At 42.5% G+C, this 23,981-nt stretch overlaps 1 protein-coding gene across 1 annotated transcript in view; it reads left to right on the forward strand.

Moving 5' to 3' along the window:
* Window positions 1–23,981, forward strand: part of GRIP1 (glutamate receptor interacting protein 1) — a 187,999-nt gene that overhangs the window by 53,875 nt on the left and 110,143 nt on the right. The window contains exons 3-7 of the mRNA XM_015410502.1: window positions 9,943–10,078; window positions 11,160–11,305; window positions 16,509–16,592; window positions 18,175–18,250; window positions 20,765–20,910. Coding sequence (XP_015265988.1) covers window positions 9,943–10,078; window positions 11,160–11,305; window positions 16,509–16,592; window positions 18,175–18,250; window positions 20,765–20,910 — 588 coding nt within the window. The remainder of the gene's footprint in view (window positions 1–9,942; window positions 10,079–11,159; window positions 11,306–16,508; window positions 16,593–18,174; window positions 18,251–20,764; window positions 20,911–23,981) is intronic.

Consider the following 23,981-nt stretch of genomic DNA (forward strand, 5'->3'; position numbering starts at 1 on the left):
GAAATTGGAAAGTCTACGCCCCTGGCTTTGGCAGCTTATAATGCTTACATTCAGTACAAGGCATTAAGACCCCATGAGTTCTCCACCTGCTTGGTTTTTAATTGAGCTACAGAAGAATTCTTCCAACCTATTTCCATCTACCTACCAGGCTGCCGTTGAGGGTGGTTGCTACGGCAGCCACAAATGAGGAAGCCGTGTCTTTCTCCCCTCCCACCTCCTGTAATCTGAAATGCCTGCTATAGCAGTATTCAATGCTCCCTCTAAGCTGTGGAATCTCGTGAGCAAAAATTCTAGTTTGTGAGCTACTAGCATTAAAGTTATGAGCAAGTGATTTGGCTACTGCATAAATTAGTTTGCTCTCAAGCCATCCTTCCTGAGCTAAGACAAAAATGTGTGAGCTGGAGGCTAAAAAACTGTGAGCTAGCTCACACTAACTCAGTTTAGAGGGAACACTGTCCCAGGAATTCTGGCAAAGCAGTTTTCCCAGGGCATTTGATGTTTATTCTGGGGGCGTCAATTGCCCTGTGAACACTGCATTTGCCAGAACAACAGGGACAGGAACTAGAGCCACCAGATAAAGAGTTTGTGTGGTTACTGGTGGATTTGTAGTTATTAAAATGGTTTGGGATTGGGATGGTGGCAATTAAGAGCAATTTCAGAATTCTTCAGGGACAGAAGAATGTTTTCTCAATCTGCTCCAGTGCTACCTGTAAATGCCTGTCCCATTCTAAACTAATCCTGCAGGAGTTTGCCTATTACTACTGGCTATACCACTGTTAATAACCTTCCCTAAAACTGGGGTAATGTTCTAGTCCATGTTCCATATATTAGAGCTACTAGCTATTAAGACAGATTAGAAAGGAAAATTGGCTCCTACCCTTTGATATTTCTCTCTACAGACCTTCCTTTCAGCAACAGCAAATCAACCTTCTTGGAAAGATATAACTCAGAATATGCTTATACCATTATTATGACTTATAAATACTCATAAATACTGAGCTTTGCTTAGAATTTTTACATATGAATATACTTAATAATATGCTAGGTAATACTTAGTGTGTGATCACATAAGCAGTTTGGCCCGACATAGCCACCCCTCCCCTCCAGATTAAATGGGCACAGTCACACAGCCACATCTGTCAGGTGTTCCCGAGGCATACTCACCCTATTATCATAAGAATGACTTGGAACTGGGTGAAAAAGGCACCACGTCACAAGTGGGTTTTTTGGTTCCCTGCACATTCATTGTGCATGGCCGGACATCTGAACGCAATGGATTGGTGGTCTGAACTCTGAACCTGCAGATCTGCTTCCGCTGCTAGGGTGTGTTTTTTGGAGTTTTTGCCTATATGTGGATGTGTGCTTGAGTGCATGAGTGCATATACATACATGCCAATACATACAGGCTGAGTGGCTCAGGCTGAGCAGGCTGAAGTTAAACCCGGTGAAGACGGAGGTCCTGTGCTTGAGTCGGACCAGATCAGGGTTAGGGCTCCCGACCTTCGACGGGGCACCCCTGGTGCCAGCTTTGTAGGTTAGGAGCTTAGGAGTGCTCCTGGACCCTACCTTAACAATGGAGGGCCAGGTGGTGGCCACTGGCAGATCGGCCTTTTATCATCTTCAGCTGATACGGTAGTTGGCTCCTTTCCTTGACCGCAATGACCTAGCTACAGTGATCCATGCGACGGTCACCTCGAGGCTAGACTACTGCAATGCTCTCTACATGGGGCTGCCTTTGTCGCAATTCCAGAAGCTACTGCTGGTGCAGAACGCTGCGGCCAGGTTGTTGGTGGGCTTCTTGGGCTGGGAGCACACCCGACCTGTGCTGAAAGCGCTGCACTGGCTGCCTATAGCATACCGGATTCCCTTCAAGGTGCTGGTGCTTACCTTTAAAGCCCTACATTGCCAGGGTCCGACTTACCTGAGGGACCGCATTTCCCCATATATCCCCCAAAGAGCACTTCGGTCAGGGTCACAACACCGACTGGTGACCCCGGGCCCCAAGGAGGCCAAGCTTGTGGCAACAAGGGCCAGATCTTTCTCAGTGGCAGCTCCTACCTGGTGGAATGAGCTCCCGGAGGAGATCAGGGCCCTGCAGGACCTTGTGCAGTTCTGCAGGGCCTGCAAGACGGAGCTCTTCCGCCAGGCTTATGAGTAGGAGCCGCCACGGCCACTTACACCACCGCTCCTTATAGAGAGAGACCGCTGGGGGGTTGGGCAACATCTTTCCATTACCCAGCCTTCCTCCCTGCTACGCAAGATGTTAGGAGTTTATATGTGCATCCGTAGAATTGATTTTAATCTGTTTTAATTCTGTATTTTGTAATTTTGTATACTGTACGCACTTAGTGCCCTATGTGAGCCGCCCTGAGCCCATTTGCGGGGAGGGCGGGGTATAAATGCAATGCAATAAAATAATAAAATAAAATGAGCACATATGTGCATGCATGAGCACATAGCCGCTCACCTGCATTTAAAAAAATGACCAGGCAGCACTGTCCATGACTGAGGTGCTGTAGTAATGTGGATGTTTGACCAGGGGATGGCCATGTGGGTAACCCACAGCAGGGTGTGCTGTCTGGATTATATGCCCCACAACATTTTAAATGGGTACAATTAGAGGCGGCGCCATATCGCGCCAAGCTCCCAGTGTGATCACACCCTTAGTGGCTATTGGTTAATTTTAGTGTCCTTCTCTAGAAGTAATCCACTTGAGATAATAAGGAGGGACTTTGCTAAACCAAGATTGTCAGAATTTTGACAAATCTATGATATTTTGTTTTGATGTTTATAGATTCTAAGAATAAGCTGGATGTAGAAACACTGTAAAAGTTCTTGTTCTATCATTTAAAAATGCAATTATTTCTCATTGCTTCATAGTGTTCCATTATGGAAACTCTGCTGCAATATCTTGGTTAATTTAATAAAATTTAGAGAAAAGCTTTTTTCAGCACAAAGGGCTTTGTTCAGTGAGCTTGCTTACCGGTATGATAAATTAGCTAATCCAAATGACAGGATCCATCTTCATTCTTCTTATGCATACACTGGACCTTGAGAGACACGTGAGGAGTTTAGTTGGTAAATACAGAGCACTGGTTAGAAGAGTGAAAGCCCTGAATCACAGATGTATTTCCTATTGGCAAGCATCTTTAAACCACTCTAAAAGTTAAACCTTCTCTGATTTTAAAAAACTGATTGGTGAATGGGATCTGTGGCATTTGAGATTCAGAACATTTGGATGTAAACTGGTATTTTACTTTGAAGTAGCCTCATTTTATGTTTAATTTCAATCTGGAAGCAACTTTTATCTGAATTTTTTCTTAGTCTGAATTTTTTCTTAACTGAAGGTTCTAGTTAAAAATATGTTCCTTCAAAATCTTTGAATTTGGAAACACTGAAATCCCAGACATGTATATGTAGTTTCTCAAATCTCGATTGGTAGAGTGTTAAGAATCCTAATTGAAGATTTCATGAAGGTGGGGTGTTTGGGGTTTTTTTGCATCTGTGTACTTTAATTTTTGTTTTTTTAATTAGAGAAATAATTTTGTTTGGCAATTACTACCTGCCTGCTTTACCTCTGAATTAAAATACTTGTACTGACTACAACTTGCAAGCAAATATATTATGAATAGTTTAAAACCTATTTTTTCCTGGACAAATATATTTTCTTTGCTCCTAAAAATCATGCTTCAGTCCAACTTCCTTGAAGATTTTATGCAGCAAACTTTTGATGTAAATCACTCCTTTCTCAAGACAGTATGAATACACCAAAAAAGCCATAATAGTGTTTACTGAAACACAAGTTCTTCTGTTGTATGTGGGGCAGGTGAGCAGTCGCTGCACCCAGGAAGGGTGGGTTAGCAGTCCCCATTAGTGAGTGGAGTGCATGGGCCCTGTGTAGGGCAGGTGAGAAGCTTTTAGGGTTGCCAGCCTCCAGGTGGGGCCTGGTATTACAATTGATCTTCAGACTACAGAGCTCAGTTCCTCTGGAGAAAATGGCTGACTTAGAGGGTAGACTCTGTGGCATTGTACCCTGTTGAGGTCCCTTCCTGCTAGGGTTGCTGGGTTCCTCCAAGTCCCCAGTGGGGGACTTTGGTGGGCATTCCGGAGGGGGAGTCCCAAAAGGATGATGTCACACAGAAGCGACATCATCACGTTGGGGACCGACACATGTGTAGCTTGGATTGCAGGTGCGTGTGGCCCCCCTCTCACTTCTCCCCCAAAGCACTTAAAGGATTCTTTTAAATTATGTGGGGGAGAACCGGGGGTGTGTGCACGTGCACTCCAAGCCACGAGGGCACTTGCATTCAGGCCCCCCGCTTCTTCTCAAAAGCATTTAAAAGAATCCTTTAAATGCTTTTGAAAAGAAGCGGGGGTGGCACATGCCGTCTCCCTCCCTCCTGCAAGATTTCAAGGGCCCTCCGATCAGCTGAAGGACACTTTAAATCTTGCAGGAGGGGGAGGGTTGGCTATTGGTGGTCAGGGTTGAGGGTGGGGCTTCCCCCACAATTGGAGTGGGAAGCCCTGCCTCCCGAAACAGGGAAACTTCTGCTGGGACCTGGGGGTGTGTGTGTGGCAACCCTTCTTCCTACCCCAAACCCTGCAATGCCTATGCTCCACCTAGGGTTGCCATTTCCCAGTTGGGGGTGGTGGATCCCCCAGTTTTGCAGGCTGTTGCCCACTGCCAGCCAACTGGCTGGTGGGAGGAAATCCCCCCAAGAGGACGTTGCTGGAAATAAACGTGACATGCTTACATCACCCAGAAGTGATGTAGGCACATTGGTGACATCAGGGTGACACTCTGGTTTGGGGGCAAAACTCTATGGTTTGAGGCTGATTTTACCATAGAATTTTGCCCAGAAATCAAAGCGTCACTTCTGGATGACATGGGCATATCACACAACATCACCTCGGGTGACATAGGCATGTTGCATGACAATGCTTCCAGCTCCTGGAATGTCCCCCATCCCCCACCAATGTTTCTGATGGACCCGGCAACTCTAGCTCCACCCCCAAATATCTCCAGGTATTTCCCAACCTAGAGCTGGTAACCCTAGTAGCTTTGGTGGTGAGGGAGCCAGCTGCACAGCTGATAGCTGGTATCTGTTCGGTGGCACAGGCAAGCAGCCACCAAACTGAGAGATAACTTTTGCTCCTCCCTCCTCCTTTGGAGGGTTGGAGGGGCAGAGTCCTTTTCAGGGCTGTTTTTGCTTCCCAGTCTGCCTCTGCCTACCGCCAACACCAGTACTCAGTAAGCAACCTCACTGGCATACTTCTTAAGCGAAATAAACTTAATATAGTAGGTCTATCCTTTGCCCAGTGGTCCCATACGCTCCTTGAAAGCCACTCCTGAAGACTGGTGTATGAACACTTGCAGCTGAAGTGTTATTTGAGAAAGGTCCAGTGTGTGTGTTTACCTTAGGTGTGCATATAGAAGTATTTTAGGATAAAAAAATCCTGTACTCTTTTGCAACTAGTCTTTTTTCATTTTCACAGTTATGGCATTGAGTACCTGTCTTAAACTAGAGATCTTTCAGTTCAAGCAAAATTCAGCCTGTGAAAATTTTCTAAGATCAAGCAAGCCTGTTTATTTGAAAGCTTGCGATTTTTCTAAGTTAAAGATTTTTCTGCAAACCAGGAGGTATCTCCAGGTTTGCAGAGCCAACTACCCTAGCCCTGGGTGGTCCATGTTGTGCAGATTTTATGATCTGCAAAGTGGAACCACCCAAGGCTATTAGGCATATGATACTTTCTCTCACCTCCTGCCCTGATGTTGATATTGGTGTTTTGTTTTCTATTGCTGCTTTTTTTTGTTCTCTTCTGCTTCGTAAAGTTTTAAAGACTGCTCTAAAATGTTATTTATATTCTGATAGCTAATATCAGTTTTGATCAACATAGGTCCCGTTCACACGAGGCGATTTGGCCCGGGAGCGGGACAGTTCGGGGGCGGGTCAAACCGGCGCGATCACACCACAACATCTGTAAAGCGCCGTGATTCCGTCCCTGAACTGGCCCTTTCCCGGGAAACTGCACCTCAAACAAGTAGACGCAGCGCTTCTAACCGAGCGTTTGATCGCCGGCGCGTCCTTGCGCCGGCACAACCCCGGGCCGGAGCCGAACTGCGCATGCTCCGACATGCGCAGTTCGGCCGGCTCCCAGTTAGGGCCGTGTTTTCTCCCCGGTGTTTGATCGCGCCGGGAAGAAAAGGCGGCTCGGCCAGGGGATCCATGGGATCCCGCCGCACCGTGTCAACATTGGCGCGGCTTTTAAAAGCCGCGCCTTAAGAGGCTTTTCCCCTGCCGTGTGGCAGGGGCCAAACTGTTTTTTTTAAATTGTTAGTATGTGATTGTTTTTCCTTTGTATGATCTTGTTTACGTTGGTACACTAAGGGACTTAAAAGGGGGGGAGAAGGTTGACAAATACATAAAAAGTAAGTGGAGGGCACAGCATGGCAAATCCTTGCTGTACGGTACTTACAGAAACTCACCCACACAACATTTCCTCCAAAATTGGTTGGTGTAAATATTTGCACTTTTTCTGACTTTCACTAATATAATTGAGTTTAATTTAATGCAAGTCTTAGTCATCAGGCTATGTAACTGTTTTTTTTTGTGGGGGAGACTGAAGTCTGCATTCCTGTGCAAACGAATATAAGAGTAAATCCTATTGAACACGGTAGGACTTTATTCTAAGTGTGCATACAGTTGAACCACATGTGGCATGCATCCAAAGAACCATGTACCTAATGTAGGGTTACCAACCTCCACTTGGTGGCTGGAGATCTCCTGGGATTACAGCTGATCTCCAGGTGACAGAGATCAGTTCAACTGGAGAAAATGGCTGCTTTGGAAGGTGGACTCTGTGGCATTATACACCACTGAAGTCCCTCCCCTCCCCAAACCCTGCCCTCCTCCCCAAAATCTCCAGGTATTTCCTCACTTGGAGCTGACAGCCCTACTTCAGGCAGTGGCTTTGGAAACAGCCAGATCGTATGCTGTACTGTACAACATCTGCAAAGCATTACGGCCCAGTGCTAACCTTTCTGCACTGACATAAGGATGTGCTTTATCTCCTTGTTCTGACAGTGGGAACTGGGTTTGCCCTTCAGGATTCCCTGCCTACTTAACACAGGATGGCTTTAAGCTGTTGCATCACAATCAGCTAAAGCTGTGGATATGATTGGCTGTAGATGCTGCTGGCATGGTAATAAGTCCCTGTGACATCAATGGAACTTACCCCTGAGCCATTATGTATACAACTGTAAATTAATAGAGGAAACTGTCATCCCGTCTTTTATGTAAATCCAGAAATGTTTTATGTTTTACAGTCTCTTTATCAGAGTTACACCCTTCTAAGTCCATTGAGTGTTACTTAGGCCCCGGTCACATGGGAGGATTTGCCCCGCGAAACGGACGGGTTGAGGGCAGATTAAACCGACGTGATCAGATGCCAACATCTGGCAAGCGTCGCGCACCTGCCCCCAACGCATCGTTCCCGGACGAAAATGCGGATTTAAAAGAGACCTGCAAAAGACTACTATTTACTGGGAAACGCGCAGCATGGGCGGCCGTGTGATCGCCAATGCGCCCGTATCCCGTGGTATGCGAGGCCCTGCCACACTGCGCATGCACACAACTGTGCAGCTGCCTCGCCTCACCCTTAGTCCCATCACTTCCCCCTCGGCATGTGATCGTGCCCGGGAGCAAATGCGGCGCGGCTCAGGGGATCTGTCTGATCCCGATGCTGTGCTTCTATTTGCTGCGGCTTTTCCCGCTAGTGTGACCAGGGCCTAAGGATGGCTTTGTCAAAATATTACAAATACTGCAGCATGGTATCTATGGCCATTATTAGAAATTTAGTTATCTCACAACACAAACTCTATATCATGCTACTAATTACTGCCCAATTTTTCCCCCTGAAGCTACTGGTTCAAAACATGTCAACAGATGCTAATCTTTCGAAACAAAAAGTATAGAGAAATCATAACCTCCTAAATTCTCTTGAACATATTTTTACAATTTGCAGCTGAAGGAAGCAGAGAACTTGTATTAAGGCAGCAGGTTTGTTACACTAAGGCTGTGATCACATGTACCTAGAACCGACATAGGTGCGAATGCCTGACAGATCTAAAGGGAGCGATCAGACAGCAGTCGTCCCGCAGTCGTCAGCAACCCATGCCGCTCTGCCATGGAAGTAGAGTTAAAAGACACTGGGGAAAGTCCAGCTCTAACTGGTTACTATGGGCCACGGACAGATTTTCCCCTGTCTGATCACTCAAGCACACTCTCATCTGGACTCTGGGCCGTTGTCCCCCCCCCCTTCACAGTATGTGCATCATCGCATACTCCATAGGGGGCCCTCAGTGTGGAGGTGCAATTCCTCGTTTATGTGCAAGGGAAACAAATGGCAAAAAAAAGACCCACAGTTGCATCTGATCACACAGAAACAGGCTAAGCGCGCAGCTCCAAAGGGATGTGTGATCTCGCAACTGCGTGTCAAATTCCTCAGGAGGAAATAGCCTTACTTCCCCTCTGCTCCAACTGGCGTATAACCACAGCCTAATTATAACAAATTAATAGTCTTCTTAGTAGTTTAAAGACCAGTTTAGCTCAGTATCTTGTCTCCAAACAAGGCAGGAAATTTTAGCATACTTCATTTAGAAAATATGGAACTAACTTTAACTTGAGAAACATGCCAAATTAGCAGTGAAGACACAGTTATGTGCTGGTGGAAAGTGCCATCAAGTCACAGCTGACTTATGTTGATGCCATAGGATTTTCAAGGCAAGAGATATTTAGAGGTGGGTTGCCATAGCCTACCTCTGCGTGACTGCCCTGGTATTCCTTGGAGGTCTCCCTCCAAATACTAGCCAGGGCTGAACCTGCTAAGCTTCTGAGATCTGATGAGATCAGGCTAGCCTGGGTTGTGTACTTAGTCATAAATGGGATTTTGAGAGCTACTCTGAGATTTATAGGGTTAGAGCCTAATCATGCCATCCTATGCAGAGTTACGTCATTCTAAGTCTATTGAAGTCAGTGGGTTTAGAAGGCTGTAACTGTGCCAAGGACTGCACTGTTAGTTGCTAAGTATAAATTTACTGAATAAATGTGCATAGACTAGGGTTTTAAATTTTAAAAATTCAAAAGTAAAAAATTTAGTTCCGGAGCAATTTCTTAATAAAATTGTGCCCATGGGTTCTATTGGTACAATACCATCAGAGATAGATTCTATTTTACAAACCACCATGTATTCAAAATCCAGACACTGAATTCTTTAGGACACAACTGAACACGCTGTTAAGCACACTTAAGCCCACTGATTTCAATAGGCTTAAACATGCTTAGCTCTGTATTGGTTGTGGTCTTATGGTATAAGCTGTCTTTCTCTGCATGCTTTGCACAAAGGAGACTGATCTCTGATTTGGGACTCAGTGCTAAATCATTTTTGTAACCTTAAAGTCTCTAACATAGTTTTTGGAATTAAAGTAAATAGTAGATCTTTTAAGGTATACAATGTTTTTGTAAATCTTCTATGTCCAGTTAGAATAATCTCAGCCAGGAGTAACTTCAACCACCATAGTATCAACAGAAGAAGAGTTGAGTTTTTATACCCTGTTTTTCTCTACCCTGAAGAGTCTCAAAGCGGTTTACAACTGCCTTCCCTTCCTCTCCCCACAAAGTCACCTTGTGAAGTAGGTGGGGCTGAGAGAGTTCTGAGAGAACTGTGACTGGCTCAAGGTCATCCAGCAAGCTTCATGTGGAGGAGTGAGGAATCAAACCCAGTTCTCCAGATTAGAGTCTACCTCTCTTAACCACTGCACCATGCTGGCTCTCAGATATGTAAATAATTCAGATATGCAAATATACCTTTTTATTTTCGCAGAATCAACATCTTGGATACCATTTATCTTTTAATTGCTTATAACTTTCTTTCTTTCAACAGAGGAATTCAAGGGCTCAACAATAGTTGAACTAATGAAGAAAGAAGGTACCACTTTGGGACTTACTGTATCTGGCGGAATTGACAAGGATGGGAAACCAAGAGTATCCAACCTTCGCCAAGGAGGCATTGCTGCTAGGTAAACAATCCTCAAGCAGCAGAGCACATATGAGTGTGCTTGCTTCAGAACTATGAACTGCACCAAACGCTCTAGGGATGCCATTTCCCAGGTGGGGGTCCTCCAGTTTTGGGGGCTCCCCCCAGATGCTGGCAAGCTGGCTGGCAGGGGAAGCCCTGCCCCCAACAGTCATCCGCTGCCGTCCTGCAAGCCACAAATTTGTAGTGTGCAGGGCAGGCATGCAGGACACCTGCTGCTTTCAAGTGGGGGCCATGCATGCATGCCCTGCAAGTGGTGAATTCACTGCTTGCAGGGCAAGTGTACATGGCCCCCACGTTCCCCCCATGCATTTAAAGGATGCATGATGTCATCATGTCAGGGACAGCCCCTTCCCTTCCTGGAACATTCCCCGAAAACCCCCACTGGGGAAAAGATGGGATCTGGCAACCCTAAAAAGCTCACTAATAAATAATGAAGCACCAGCACCCATAAGTTAGCAAATAAGAGTAGAAGAGGGACCAAAACATTTCGGGTGTAGGTTCTCCTTTAATTCCTTTATGTGCAGGGCCCTATCATTATTTCTCTAGTACAAACTTATATTACCTCCAACTTACATGCACAGTCCATATATAGAGTCACTTGACTAATTTTATTTCTGAAATGAAGTGCAATTTTTTTAGAAAATGCACAACACTGCGTAACACAACAATGGAGAAATTATTACAATAGTTTACTTCATTATCTTCTAGCAAGTTCATATAAGTGGCAGTGATATAAACAGCATAATCATTTTCCTGAACTGTATTTGAAAATCTTGTTTCACTAAAGCTGTTTGAATAAATAGTTCCTCTCGGCAAAATTCTCTCATTTTTGTCCATGGAACTCTGTAAAGTGTCACATACTCCAATAACACTGTAGAATACCTAATAATAAACATTAAATAGAATTTAGAGTGTTGCATTTAGGAAATTCACTTTCAAATCATTTGTTTTAATTTGCAAACGTTGTAAGCCTTATTTTATATGTTACAAATGAAGTAAAGTTGCTTACTGTTAAGACAAAATACAGTACATCTTCACTGACGAAGATATGTATATTACAGAAGTGACCAATTGGATGTGGGAGATTACATCAAATCTGTGAATGGCATCAATTTAACCAAGTTTCGTCATGATGAGATCATTAGTTTACTCAAGAATGTTGGTGAAAGAGTTGTATTAGAAGTGGAGTATGAGCTGCCACCAATCTGTAAGTAATAAGGTGCACAATGTAATAATCCTATATATAATATGCTTTTTCATTAGTGAGGTTAATGGGGCTATTAAATTATTATTAATTTCTTAAAAATGAAAAAATGCTGATATCAAGTTGTACTTCATTTCATAGCTTAGTGTATGATTGTAATTTGTGTCTCTGGACTTGTGGCTGAACCATATTAACAAATATTAACAAACAAACATTCCCCCCCTTTCTTTGTCAGATCAAAAGATGCATTTTAATGTCTCTGTATAAACTTCACTACCATTATACCTTTGTCATCATTGATCTTTATCAATCACTACTGAAATGTTCTTCATTATAATCGGTGTGTGATATCTGTGGAGAGAAGACCTATATATTTCTAGGCTCTTGGGCTTGGGGAAGGCCAGCTGTTGATGGAAACAGAACAATCCACTGTTACAAATATACAAGTTTTGCCTTCACCTCAACATTTGTTCTGATGTTCATTTTTCTTTAAATGAATGAATGGCAGCCATTTATTGATATGGATGAAAGTAGTCTGTGGGCTTAAATCGGCTAGGGAGGGTAAGAGAACTAAATGAGGAGTAGATTTAAAAATGCAATCTGTTTACTTTGTTCAGTAGAAATCTCTCTTTTCATCTGCCTAGCTGATTTCCATTTCTTGATCTATCTAGTGAAGAGGTCTCTAATCTCACTGGGCACTTTTGGAATCTTGAGAATATTAAGTAGGTGCCATCACATGATAGCTGCCATAGAGGACAGAGTACAGCAAAAATGTCTGTGATGAGGGTTGAGGCCAATCACAAAATGTTGGGAGCAGTGTTAGTGTGAGCTAGCGCACAGTTTTGACCTCTGGCTCACACATTTTTGTCTTAGTGCAGGAAGGATGGCTCCTGAGTAAACTAATTTATGCAGCAGCCAAATTTCTCACTCACAACTTTAATGGCAGTAGCTCACAAAGTAGAGTTTTTGCTCACAAGACTCCACAGCTTAGAGGGAGCATTGGTTGGGAGGTTCCAGGTCAAGCATTCCCCTACAAGGGAGAAATCTGTTCCTGAAGGGGTGCATCCTGCAGATATTTTGAAGACGTTTCTGCTCCTGTGAGGTAGAGAAAAGTCAGGATCAATTATTTGCTTTAGGGAAGATATGCTTTCTAGATGGATGGATGGATGGATGGATGGATGGATGGATGGATGGATGGATGGATGGATGGATGGATGGACACACACACACACATACATATGTGTGAGCAACATGTGCACACACATACAATGAGAATTACTAAATTGATCTCTGTATTCTTCTCTGTAAACCCCATATGAATTGAAAAGTGCTGGCCGGCACACGGTTACAGAAATAAATAGTATTTTAATTGCTGGTAACGATGTGTGGGATTGCTCTGGTCTAAGAATTTAGTGGAACATATTTTGTTTTAGGTGCTGATGATTGAATTAAATTTTGTATGTTTATTAACACTGCTAAATTGCTATGCCCTATTTATGATGTTGTTTGCTGGCTGATGCAAATAATTAAGCTTTGTGATCCAAATTAGGTGGTTTTGATTAACTAAATCAACTGAGCATTCAGAAAATTTAATAGGTAAACATACTCATTTTGAATTGAAAACTCTGTTTACCATGTTATACGTGCATTCAATATATGTGTGATCTTTGTTCACTGAATTGAAAAATTAGTCTGTCATGCCACATTACAGTTACAGTCGTAACTGTTCGTTTAAGTTTTGAGAATTTCTGACCTTGTACAAGTGTTGTTGGTAATGAGCCTGAATGACAGGTGTCTAGCTATTACTGTCAATTCTTGGTGACCAAGTGAACAAACTCAATTCCTTATGACACAACTACTCCTATGTTAGCAATGTCATACCTTTTCTCATCACACACACACACACACACACACACACACACACGGGGGGGGGACTTAAATGCTGTCTAGGGGCTAAAAGGGAGGGCATTTTTCTTAGACCTGGAGAGCCTAGGCTCAAATTCTCATCAGCCATACTGACAGAGTTCTCAGACATAAAATTGAAACAGTAATGGTCTATGTCAGAGGGATATTTTGAGGATGAAGGAAAGAGAAAGTAAACATGATGAAGATATAAAATATGATTTAAAAATGTAATCTGTGCTGCTTCTCAGAACTATTTATTGTATTGTATTAGTGCTGTCTTCAGAGTATGACCTCTAGTACTGTGATTTTGTTGCTTCTGTTCACCCCTTTGTCCTACTGAGAACCCAGGTTTCAGAAAACTTGGCTAGCATATTCTCCTTTTCCACCTCTAAATTTTATTTCCTTAATTTCCATAGAGAAAAAATATAGCTGTTCTGTTAATAGTGTTCTTTTTACTACTTCAGTGTTAATTACAAGAAATAATGACAGCAGAGGAAGTTTGTAACATTCTTCATTTTTATATTTCTCACCTGGGAGTTGCTTTCACTCTTGATTTTACTTCACCCTTGGGGGGGGGGGGGGGGGGGGGGATGCCAGCTACTTACACATTCCACTGATTTTCTGTCAGACCTGAAATTGAAATTCCTTGTTTTGCTTATTGAAAATAATTCCTATTATGCACAAATATCTTGAATCATAAAACTGCATTTTAGTTTCCATTTTAGTCTTCAGGGCTGTTGCAATAGTTACAATATGCCATTGTTCCCATAATCTGGAAGGAAGATCTCACATGCTTCTGTTTCAGATTGAAGCATAATCACAACTTTATTGACTCAGAATATCACCAGCGTGCTTGCCCAGCCTATTTATTTTATGCTACAGAATCTTCTATCTTCTCTGTTATTGGAGGGGATGAACTCTACCCCTACTTCCTCACATTCTCTGGTTTATCTCCTCCTAGCATCAAACTTCAAAACAGTTAATGTGCTTTGCCTTTCACTGCCTAAGTACCCTTAAAAAGGTAAAGGTTCCCTTGCTCGAAAGCCAGTCGAATCCGACTCTAGGGTTGCGGTGCTCATCTCCGTTTCAAAGCTGAAGAGCCAGCGCTGTCCGAAGACGTTTCCGTGGTCATGTGGCCGGCATGACTAAACACCAAGGCGCACGGAACGCTGTTACCTTCCCACCGAAGTGGTCCCTATTTATCTACTTGCAATTTCTTGCTTTCGAACTGCTAGGTTGGCAGAAGCTGGAACTAGAGACGGGAGCTCACTTCGTCATGTGGCACACTCGGGTCTCGAACTGCTGAACTACTCACCTTCCGCAGTCTGCAGTTCAGCATCTTAACCACTTGAGCCACCGCAGCTCCCTTACTAGTATGCTAAGAAGACCTATATATACCAAGCCAAGCAGCCGCAGAACAGGGTTGTCAGCTTCCGGGGGGGGAGGGGGTTGGAGTGCTCCCAGAATTACAGTTTATCTCCAGACTAGAGATCAGTTGCTCTGGAGTACTGCTCACCTCCCTCTCCTCCCCAAAGTCCCAATTCCAGGTTCCACCCCCAAATATCCAGGAATTTCCCACCCTGCAGTCAGCAACAATACCCAGGAATGTGCAAGGCTGATAGGTGCCACAGAAGTGCTACTTTTCTTTAGACAGAAAGAGATAGTGAAACTTCATCATTATTGAGGCAGTTCCTCTGGACTGTCACATTGTAATTTTCCTAAGATTTTTGTTGGGCCTGTTAATTTATTTATCCGGTTAGTTGGATTAAAAATCTGCTGCCGGCTCCTGGTGACACTGGCCCCACCATAGTCACAGAATGGAATTAAGCCAAACAACCAGTTTGGTGTAGTGGTTAAGTGCACGGACTCTAATCTGGGAGAACCGGGTTTGCTTCCCCACTCCTCCACTTGCAGCTGCTGGATGACCTTGGGCAAGCCGTAGTTCTGATAATATCTGTTCTTGAAAAAGAGCAGTTTCTGTCAAGAGCTCTCTCAGCCCCACCTACCTCACAGGGTGTCTGTTGTGGGGAGGGGAAGGGAAAGGAGTTTGTAAGCCGCTCTGAGACACCTTTGGGTAGTGAAGGGCGGGGTATAAATCCAGTCTCTTCTCTTCTTCTTCTTCTTCTTCCAATATTGCACTCAGGTCCAAAAGCAAAATAAAATAACATCACCGTCACCATCATCATCCACTTGGTCCCAGTTTACAGTGTATACTAAGGATCAGTAGATTCAGGTGGGTCTGAATTCATATTGGTCTGAAGCAGCAGAACAAAGTTTGAGTCCAATGACGCCTTTAAGACCAACAAAGTTTTATTCTAGGTATAAGCTTTCATGTGCAGCTACACTTCTTCAGATACAATGAAATGGAAATTACCAGTCATAGAGGGTGAGCAGTAAATTATCATGAAGTACAATGAAGATGTTTAACAGAGTCAAGGATAAAACAGGAATAAGCAGCTTAGCTTATATGGTTACCATTTGTTTGGGTTCAGTTCGGGGGTGGGAAACATATTGAAGGAAATAAAGATATCAAAATTGGAGACTGATATCAGCATTCCACAATTAAGGATACATCAATCTCCAATTTTGACATATTTATTTCCTTCACTGTGTCCCCCCCCCCCGAATTGAACCCAAACAAATGATAACCATATAAACTAAGCTTATTATTCCTGTTTGATCCTTGAATCTGTTAAACGTCTTCATTGTACTTCATGATAATTTCCATTTCATTGTATCTGGAGAAGCGTGTGTGCACAATAAAGCTTATACTTAGAATAAAACTTTGTTGGTCTTAAAGGTGCCACTGAACTCAAACCTCTAGTAAGGATCAATGCATGAGATGTCAGAATGTGCAGCAAAAAGATGGGGAAGCAGAACACGAGACATCCCTAAAGCCCAGGCAGGGCAGGCTAGGGGCTCTACCCATGCATTCTTTCTTCTGTAGCTGAAAATGGCAGGGCCTCCTTGCCTCCCAACTGAAGGGGCAGGAGAGTAAGATTCTTCTTCATTATATATGTACCAGATGCTAAGACAGGAGCACTCTTGTGTCTCATTTGTTATCAACTTGACCCCCCTTTTAGTTTTTGTGATAAGGTTATGCTGTTCTTTAAACACAGGAATACACATCTCAGGTTGTGGGGGTCAGCGTGGCTCTGTTGAAATCAGTATTGGGGGGAGTTGGAAAAACCACTGCTAGGAGTCTGTTTTCTATCTTAATTTTTGTGGTTCTACAATAATTGTGTCATCATCATTATTAAATAATGTATTATTGTAATTAGAAAACTTTTTTATTTTTCAGCTGTTCAAGGATCAGGTGTCATTTTTAGAACTGTAGAGGTTACTTTACATAAAGAAGGGAACACTTTTGGCTTTGTAATAAGAGGTAAGTTCTCCGCAACACTGTCTTTCTGAAAGTTTTTGAGCTGGCATGTCTCCTTCTAAACTATTTTACCTTTCACTCCCTTCAACCCAATATAAACTACCTGTTTAACAAATACCAACTCAGTGCGAGTCACATTCTCATAACATAACTTACCTTATGAAGTTGTTGTGAGAATTAGGGCCAAGCCAGACAGTCTTCTGAACTCCCAGGATATTTTTTAAAAAATTGTCAGATAATGTTCTTGTAAGTTTAGCCCAATGGAGCAATAGGCAACTCCCTGATGCAATTTCAGGTCAGAAAAACAGGCAGAGGAGAAAGGCTTAAACTATCACTTCCTGAATGCTGCAGTCCTGGTTCAAATTGGGCTGCTGAGCACCTGAAAATTAAGTTTTAAGCATCACTGGGCATTCCAAAGTGGGAAACTCCCAATGCACATCTAGTTTGGCCCTTTAAATATTTGGATTAAGACCAGACAAACATGCATGTTTCAGTAGTTAATTATTTATGCATCATAACTTCCATGTGATCTGATCTTCCCAGGCTTTTTTAAAGCTTAGTTGCAGCCATATATGGCCCCAATCCAGACTGGGGCTATATGGGGACAGAAAGAAGGTCCTTAACCCCTTTGTCCCCATGTAGTTCTGTAAATCAAAACCAAGTTCCCCCATTGCTATAGCAGTTTAAAGAAAGAAGGGCCAAAGACATGTTCCTGTATTTTTTTCCTTTAATGGGCTAATAACAGCATGGGAAATATGGGTTTTAATTAGTGAAATGGTTCAGTCCCCCCACACACACACATATGGTCCCGTATGAATCAAACCGTGCACAGCTGGAACTGAGCTTAAACTGGAGATCTGCAATCAACAACACAAATACGCTAACCGTAACTTCTGTCGTACTACTTTTGGTGGGCCTTGTTGGATAGTTAACTCTCAATGCACTGTAGCAGTCATTTGAAGAAGAGTTGGGTTTTATACCCTGCTTTTCTCTACCCGGAGGAGTCTCAAAGCAGCTTACAATAGCTTTCCCTTCCCCTTCCGACAGCAGTCACCTTTTGTGGTAGGTGAGGCTGAGGGAGTTCTGAGTGAACTGTGACTGGCTCAAGGTCACCCAGCAGGCTTCATGTGGAGGAGAGGGGAATCAAACCCAGTTCTCCAGATTAGAGTCCACTGCTCTTAACCACTGCACCATGATGGCTCTCTACTGGATTTTCCCGTGTAAAATAGGAAAATTCAGTAGCAAACAATTGCTATAGTGCATTGAAAGTGCATTATCTAATACTTGTGAAAGCAGTGTTAGTTAAATTAGTTCACAATCCACATAAGCTAGTACTTTGGTGGGTACTTCATTTGGATTGTGCCTAACAAAGTACTAACTATTTGGATCATGAACTAATTTAACAATGTACCACCAAAGCAACAGCCCAGGGTTATTTCAGTGACTTAATATTTTGATGTTTTATTGGGGAAGAGAAATAGAGATATAGCAAGTGCATGCTGCAGCCTTTTTAAGATAGTTAGTTTGGAAATGGGTTTTTATACAAGAAGTGGTAAGAAGGTGCCTATTTCATTCTCTTTCCTAGGTGGAGCACATGATGACAGAAATAAATCTCGTCCTGTTGTAATAACATGTGTTAGACCTGGAGGGCCTGCTGACAGGTACAATTCATCTTCACACAGAGAGAGACACAAGCACAAAAGAGAAGAAGAGATACAAAAAGCAGTGGGATAAATTATATGGGGGAGGTGTGAGTTAGGAGACACACATCTGCAGATCACAATAGACATGTTCAATTCTAGTCCTTTGTCTTTTGCAAATTATTCATTTAATTGTAACAGTAATAGCAGGCATGGCAGAAGACTCCACAGTATGAATTTTAATTGAGAGACCAAACTTGTTAAGTAGGATTTCATGTCTTTACCCCCAAAAAATGCTTCAAGAGGAATATAGAGTACCTTGCAATATGCAAGGTTAGTTTCTAATCTTGTAAAGTCATGTGGTTTAATTTCAAGATGCCTTTCTCTCACATTTCAAGGAGATTTTTTTTCCTTTTCATTCTTAAAGAAATGTTGTCTATTGGTTTCCTTCTCTCTTTCTTGGTAAATAATTAGATAAATTTTAACTTCCAGATAGATTTTATTGAAAAACACACTGTTTTTTAATGTGTACATCACAGTGCACAAGGTGCTGTGGATCAGGGTAAGCATTACAAAATATAAGTAGAGCCAGATATGTCTGTTACTTGTACTGTCTGTCTCTGAATCCTAAGATACAAAATGAAGTCTTCTACATCTGTACAGGATACAAAGGGTGGGTGGGTGTGTGTGTGCGCGTGTGTGTGTGTGAATGACAGGAAATCAGTAAGCACCAATAAAGGAAGAGCTACAGGAGGTGAGGCTATAAGGCAGAGTCTGGGTTGTTGCCCTGCCTCCACTCTCTCACTGCTTACTGCAATGGGGGCCTTGAAAGATGTACATTTACCTGCAGAGACCCATTTGCTTGAGCCTGTTTGTAAAGTCACTTTCATATGGTCTGAATTAGATGTCAGGGTAAGTTTAGATTTATTGCCAGAGGTATCAGAACTGTGCACTTGTCCCGGTTTTTGAATAATTTTAGATTGCTCTTCCTGACTAGTGTGGACAGGGTACCATATAAAGCTTGATTTTCCTGGCTCATAAAGTCTTGCCTCGCTTTGAGTTTCACTGGTCAAGATTATTAACACTTTCTTGGTTGAGGAAGATTTCCCCAAAGTTTTGAAAGAGACAGTGGTAAAGCCATTGCTAAAGGAGCCATCCATAGCTAAATGTCTGTCCTCTTCCTGACTGTATGATTTCGGGGCAAGATAAAAGGAGTATGGTGGCAAGGCAACTTCAGGCACATGTGAATGCCACTTCTTCTTTTCAGCCATTTCAGTTGGGCTTCACACCTGCTTATAGCAGTGAGTCAGCTTTAGGCGTACACTGTATGATTTATATCTTCATGTTGATCAGCAGCCTGTGATGCACTTGACAATTCAGTTGTTCTACACTGTTCAGAGTCTGGGATAGGAATTTCAGGCACAACTCTGTATTGGAGGGGGAGGGGAAGCGGTGAACATGAGAGGAAATTGGGAGGAAATGGGGCCCTATTTAGCAGGAGAGGTGCAGAAATCTACACCTTCTAGGGTTGCTAAATCCAGTTTGATAAATTCCTGGAGATTTGGGGGTGCAGACTGGGGAGGGTGGAGTTTGGGGGAGGGAGCTCAGCAGCAGTGTGATGGCCTAGGGTCCACCCTCCAAAACGGCCATTTTCTCCAGCGGATCTGATCTCTGTAGTCTAGAGATCAGTTATGATTCAACTCCAGACCTCATCTGAAAACTGGCAGCTCTAACACCTTCCCTTCCATACAGATCCAGAAAGATCTTACCAGAGCAGCATTGGGGGGGGGGGAAAGGCAGGAAAACTAGGAGAAACCAGGAATGTGGAAGACTGCATGGTGATGTTGCACTGCAAAGCCCTCTTATACCCACTGCAGTTTGGGTGGGGACGCAGAGCAAAACCTTCGTTTGGCAGCCACCTTAAGGGCTCTTCAAAGTCTCAGGGGGAGCCCCTTTCTCAGGCCTGCTCTCCTGGATCATTTTTAACTAAAGATGACAAGGACTGGACACAGAGTTTAGTGTATGCAAAATACATGCTCTTGTCACTGAACTATTCAGGCTGCATGGACTGGTATATAATGGTCAGATCTCAGCAAGTGAGTGTATACAGTTCTCATATTGAATATTTTGATAGTTTAAGTATGTTTATGCTTGTGGTATTATATCTTTCCCTTATCTCAAAATACTTCCCATGGGCTTTCAGGATTATTGCAGAGTTCATACTGACATATGCCCTTGTATGTTTGAGAAAACCATGGACATAAGTGGGGAAAAACGTTATGTTGTAATTAAAATAATACATAACAATGATTCACATTACTTAGCAACTCCACTGCTATTGTCTCATCACTGATTTTCTGATTAAAGCAATTCCCTGACCCCTGAACTATCTTGCTGTTACAGTAAATGTTAGAAGAAAGGGAGTCAGGCTGGATGGCAAGAAAGGGCATAAGTGAATCACTTTGCATGTGGCTTTAATCTCCAGATCACATTATATAAAAATTAATAATGACTGTGCTTCTGATCTTCTTTCAGAGAGGGAACAATCAAGCCGGGTGACAGGTTGCTTAGTGTTGATGGGATTCGGCTTGTTGGAACATCACACAGTGAAGCCATGAGTATTCTCAAGCAATGTGGGCAGGAAGCGACTCTGCTGATAGAATACGATGTCTCCATAATGGGTATGTTGAATTGCTGAGCTTTCGTTCTGGGAGCCATCTGTGACATTTTACTGTCCATCCTTTAGAGGCTACTTGAACAATGATTATGACCCGTTATGCCTCCAGTAGCACAGATATTCCCATCAGCAGCATCTCATTAATCTTTCTAGGTTCGTGGAGAGGTGAGCAGTATTTTATTGTAATTTAGAGTCTGGCTGTTTCATGGTTTGTAGACTGAAAGCATGCCACAGCTCCTATCAAGGCAGGAACTTTCTTCAGTGATTCAAGGGAGGTTCATTTATACAAAGTCGATAATGGTGTATAGGTTTTTCTCTGAAATCAGTAAAAAAAATGCTTACGTGGTACAACATGAACCTTGATGTCTGTTTACCAAATAGATAGTGACAGCAGCAGCAGAAACTGTGTAACAGGCATAAATCCTGGAATTCCTGTGTGAGGCAGCAAAAAGAAAGAAAGATTCTAGCTATATAGGAATTTGTATAGAAAATTGTATGGAAAATTGTCATTGTTCTGGAACAGGGAAGGTAATAGTGGTTGGAACCAAAGCAAGCCACAGTCTGTTTTCTTAATAAGGTTTCTTTCTCCCTTCTTGCTACAAAAGCTCTTCCTGAAGTTTGGAGAACCTGATGGAACTCCATGGGATGTGATGCAGGGGACTGCACCTGGAAGGTGAATCAAAAGAAATTGGAAGGAATCTTCCACATGGGGAAGAAGACCTTTGAATCCAAGCCATTGTCTCAAGAGGGGTTCCCCCTCTCTCCCAATAATCTATTTAAATGCAAAAAGAGAGATACTTTGCCTACACACTTTAGAAGATTTAGAGAAGGTTAAATATCTTTCTGAGTTCATAAGAAATAAATAACAAAGCAACGATATCTGTCTTCAAAAGGAATAGTATGAAAATCTCATCCTTAATTTAGTAGCCTATGGAGGTTGTATAAAACGGCATGGCTTTATAGCTTTTTCATTTTTCATGGCAGGCCTTACACAAGGCCATTGACTGGGACATTAACTGCATTTTTTTATCAATAAGGGATTTAAAAGTCTCTTCAGGAGGAGGAAAAATATAAGGCAAATCAATTGGCTTTGCGAGATAATACCCATGGGACCCTTTTCCCTTCAATATCCTGTCTTGGAATGTAGCTGTTACTACATAACATGGTATAGACAGGGAAACTTTTCCCAAATGGAAAATAGCTGCATAAGCCTCCAAAAATTCCTTAAATTTTCATACTTAAAATATTGAACTGTAGCTAGGCAAATAGGTTTCAGATTACAAATGCTGAACTGTAGGTAGCGAAGTGGATTTTATAATGATGGATTGTCAGGGAGTGGATGGCTTATATTTCAGAAAATATAGAACTCAGATTTCACCTTAACAGAGAAATAGATTTTATGAAATTGAAATTTGCAAGTTTAGATCTGAATATGCCATGACTTTCTGCAATCCGAGGGAAAGAATCAAAGATTAAATAAATGATGCCGTGGATTCTACTGGCTTTGCATTCACATACGTGAAGGGTAGTCTTGCTTGATATCAGGTTGAAATACCAGGCATGCTTATTAAATAGGAAGTCTTGCAGAACTCAGTGGGATCTGTTTATAGGTAAATAGGTTTAGGATTGTATTGTAAATATCTTCTGTGTGGTATTTGTTAGGACAGTGCCAATAAACTTCCTCAAATAATAAGATATTGACATATTATTAATTTTATTTATTCATTTATTTGTTAAAGGATTTTAATCGTACCTCACAACCTAGGTTTTTGAGGTGGCTCCCAAATAAAATATTTAAAATCAAGATTCAATAAATAAAATGCATAATAAAATAAAACTGCTAATAAGTCGAACAAAACAACATGCAGTGGTCAATGGGAGCCAGCTCACAGCTGGGTTGTCAGTTGTAGGCAGAAGCTGGTGATGCATCAGAAAACTGGTATAAAAACAATCCTTAGGAAAAGGAGCGGGTGTACATATCTACTGACTACCACCACCAAGAGACAGCACTGCGTTTTAGGGAAGGATTTCAATTCAGATGTGGGAATGAGCACAGAGAAAAAAATATTAGAATAACATATGCCCCTTGTTTGCAGTATAATTTGGGAGATCTTTGATCTCTACCTGCTGGGCAGAACCATCCCTGCTCCCAACAACAACAATAACAATGGTGCAGTGTGGTGTCTGGGTCCAGTTGTGGTTGGTAGTACACACTGCATACTAGATTTCTTAGAGGGCTACTGATGATACAACTAAGGCCCACAGAATAGAAGAGGACATTATTTCTTTATTTATCATATGACAGAGTTACACACAGGAAACATAATATAAAATATGTAACCAAGCTGTTACAATGTATGCAGACCAAATGGGTAATCCCCCTAAATACTAATATCTAAATTTTCAATCCACTCAATCGCAGCTGGGGAGAGTTCAAAGAGCTCCATCACATCTCCCTGAAAAGCACAATGTTCACATTCCTGTGACAGATGGAAAATAGTTTAGTGGGCAGGACTGCAGTCGCATTTGGGTCCTAGTATTTTGCCCTATTTGAACAACAGGTCTGAACAACTGCCAAAGCCTGCTCGTATTCTGTTAGCTATCTTCCATACTTTATGTGGCAAATCAAATCTTGCAGGCCTCTCGTTGGTGTTTATCAGGTTATCATTTTTGTGATTGCAGGATTTGTGCTGATCTTATTGCTGGGTATTGGGATGTTAGTCTGGATATGCCCACGTCAGCCATGTCTTTGTGGATGTGCAACTCTCTGTTTTCAATGATCTTCCTATATTCATGAAGAAGAGCATCTTATCTTTGGATATGCAGGGGAGCAATATGGCACAACGTAGGTAGCCAATAGGTCAGAGTGGGTTTAATACATCCACTGATGGTTCTCATTGTTGTATTGAGGTGGTTTTGTACTGGAAGTAGTGTGGTGTTTCATACCTATGCCAGCATGACTATCCCCACCCCTAGGATCTCCCAGTTGGGCCTGCAGGATTTTCCTAGTAGATTGCTGGGTCAAAGAAATGGTGCCAGGGAGAACGTTTCCCCTTTTCCTCACTCCATTTTCCC

The sequence above is a fragment of the Gekko japonicus genome, unplaced genomic scaffold, assembly GCF_001447785.1.
Source record: "Gekko japonicus isolate JY-2015 unplaced genomic scaffold, Gekko_japonicus_V1.1 scaffold215, whole genome shotgun sequence".
Lineage (NCBI taxonomy): Eukaryota > Metazoa > Chordata > Lepidosauria > Squamata > Gekkonidae > Gekko > Gekko japonicus.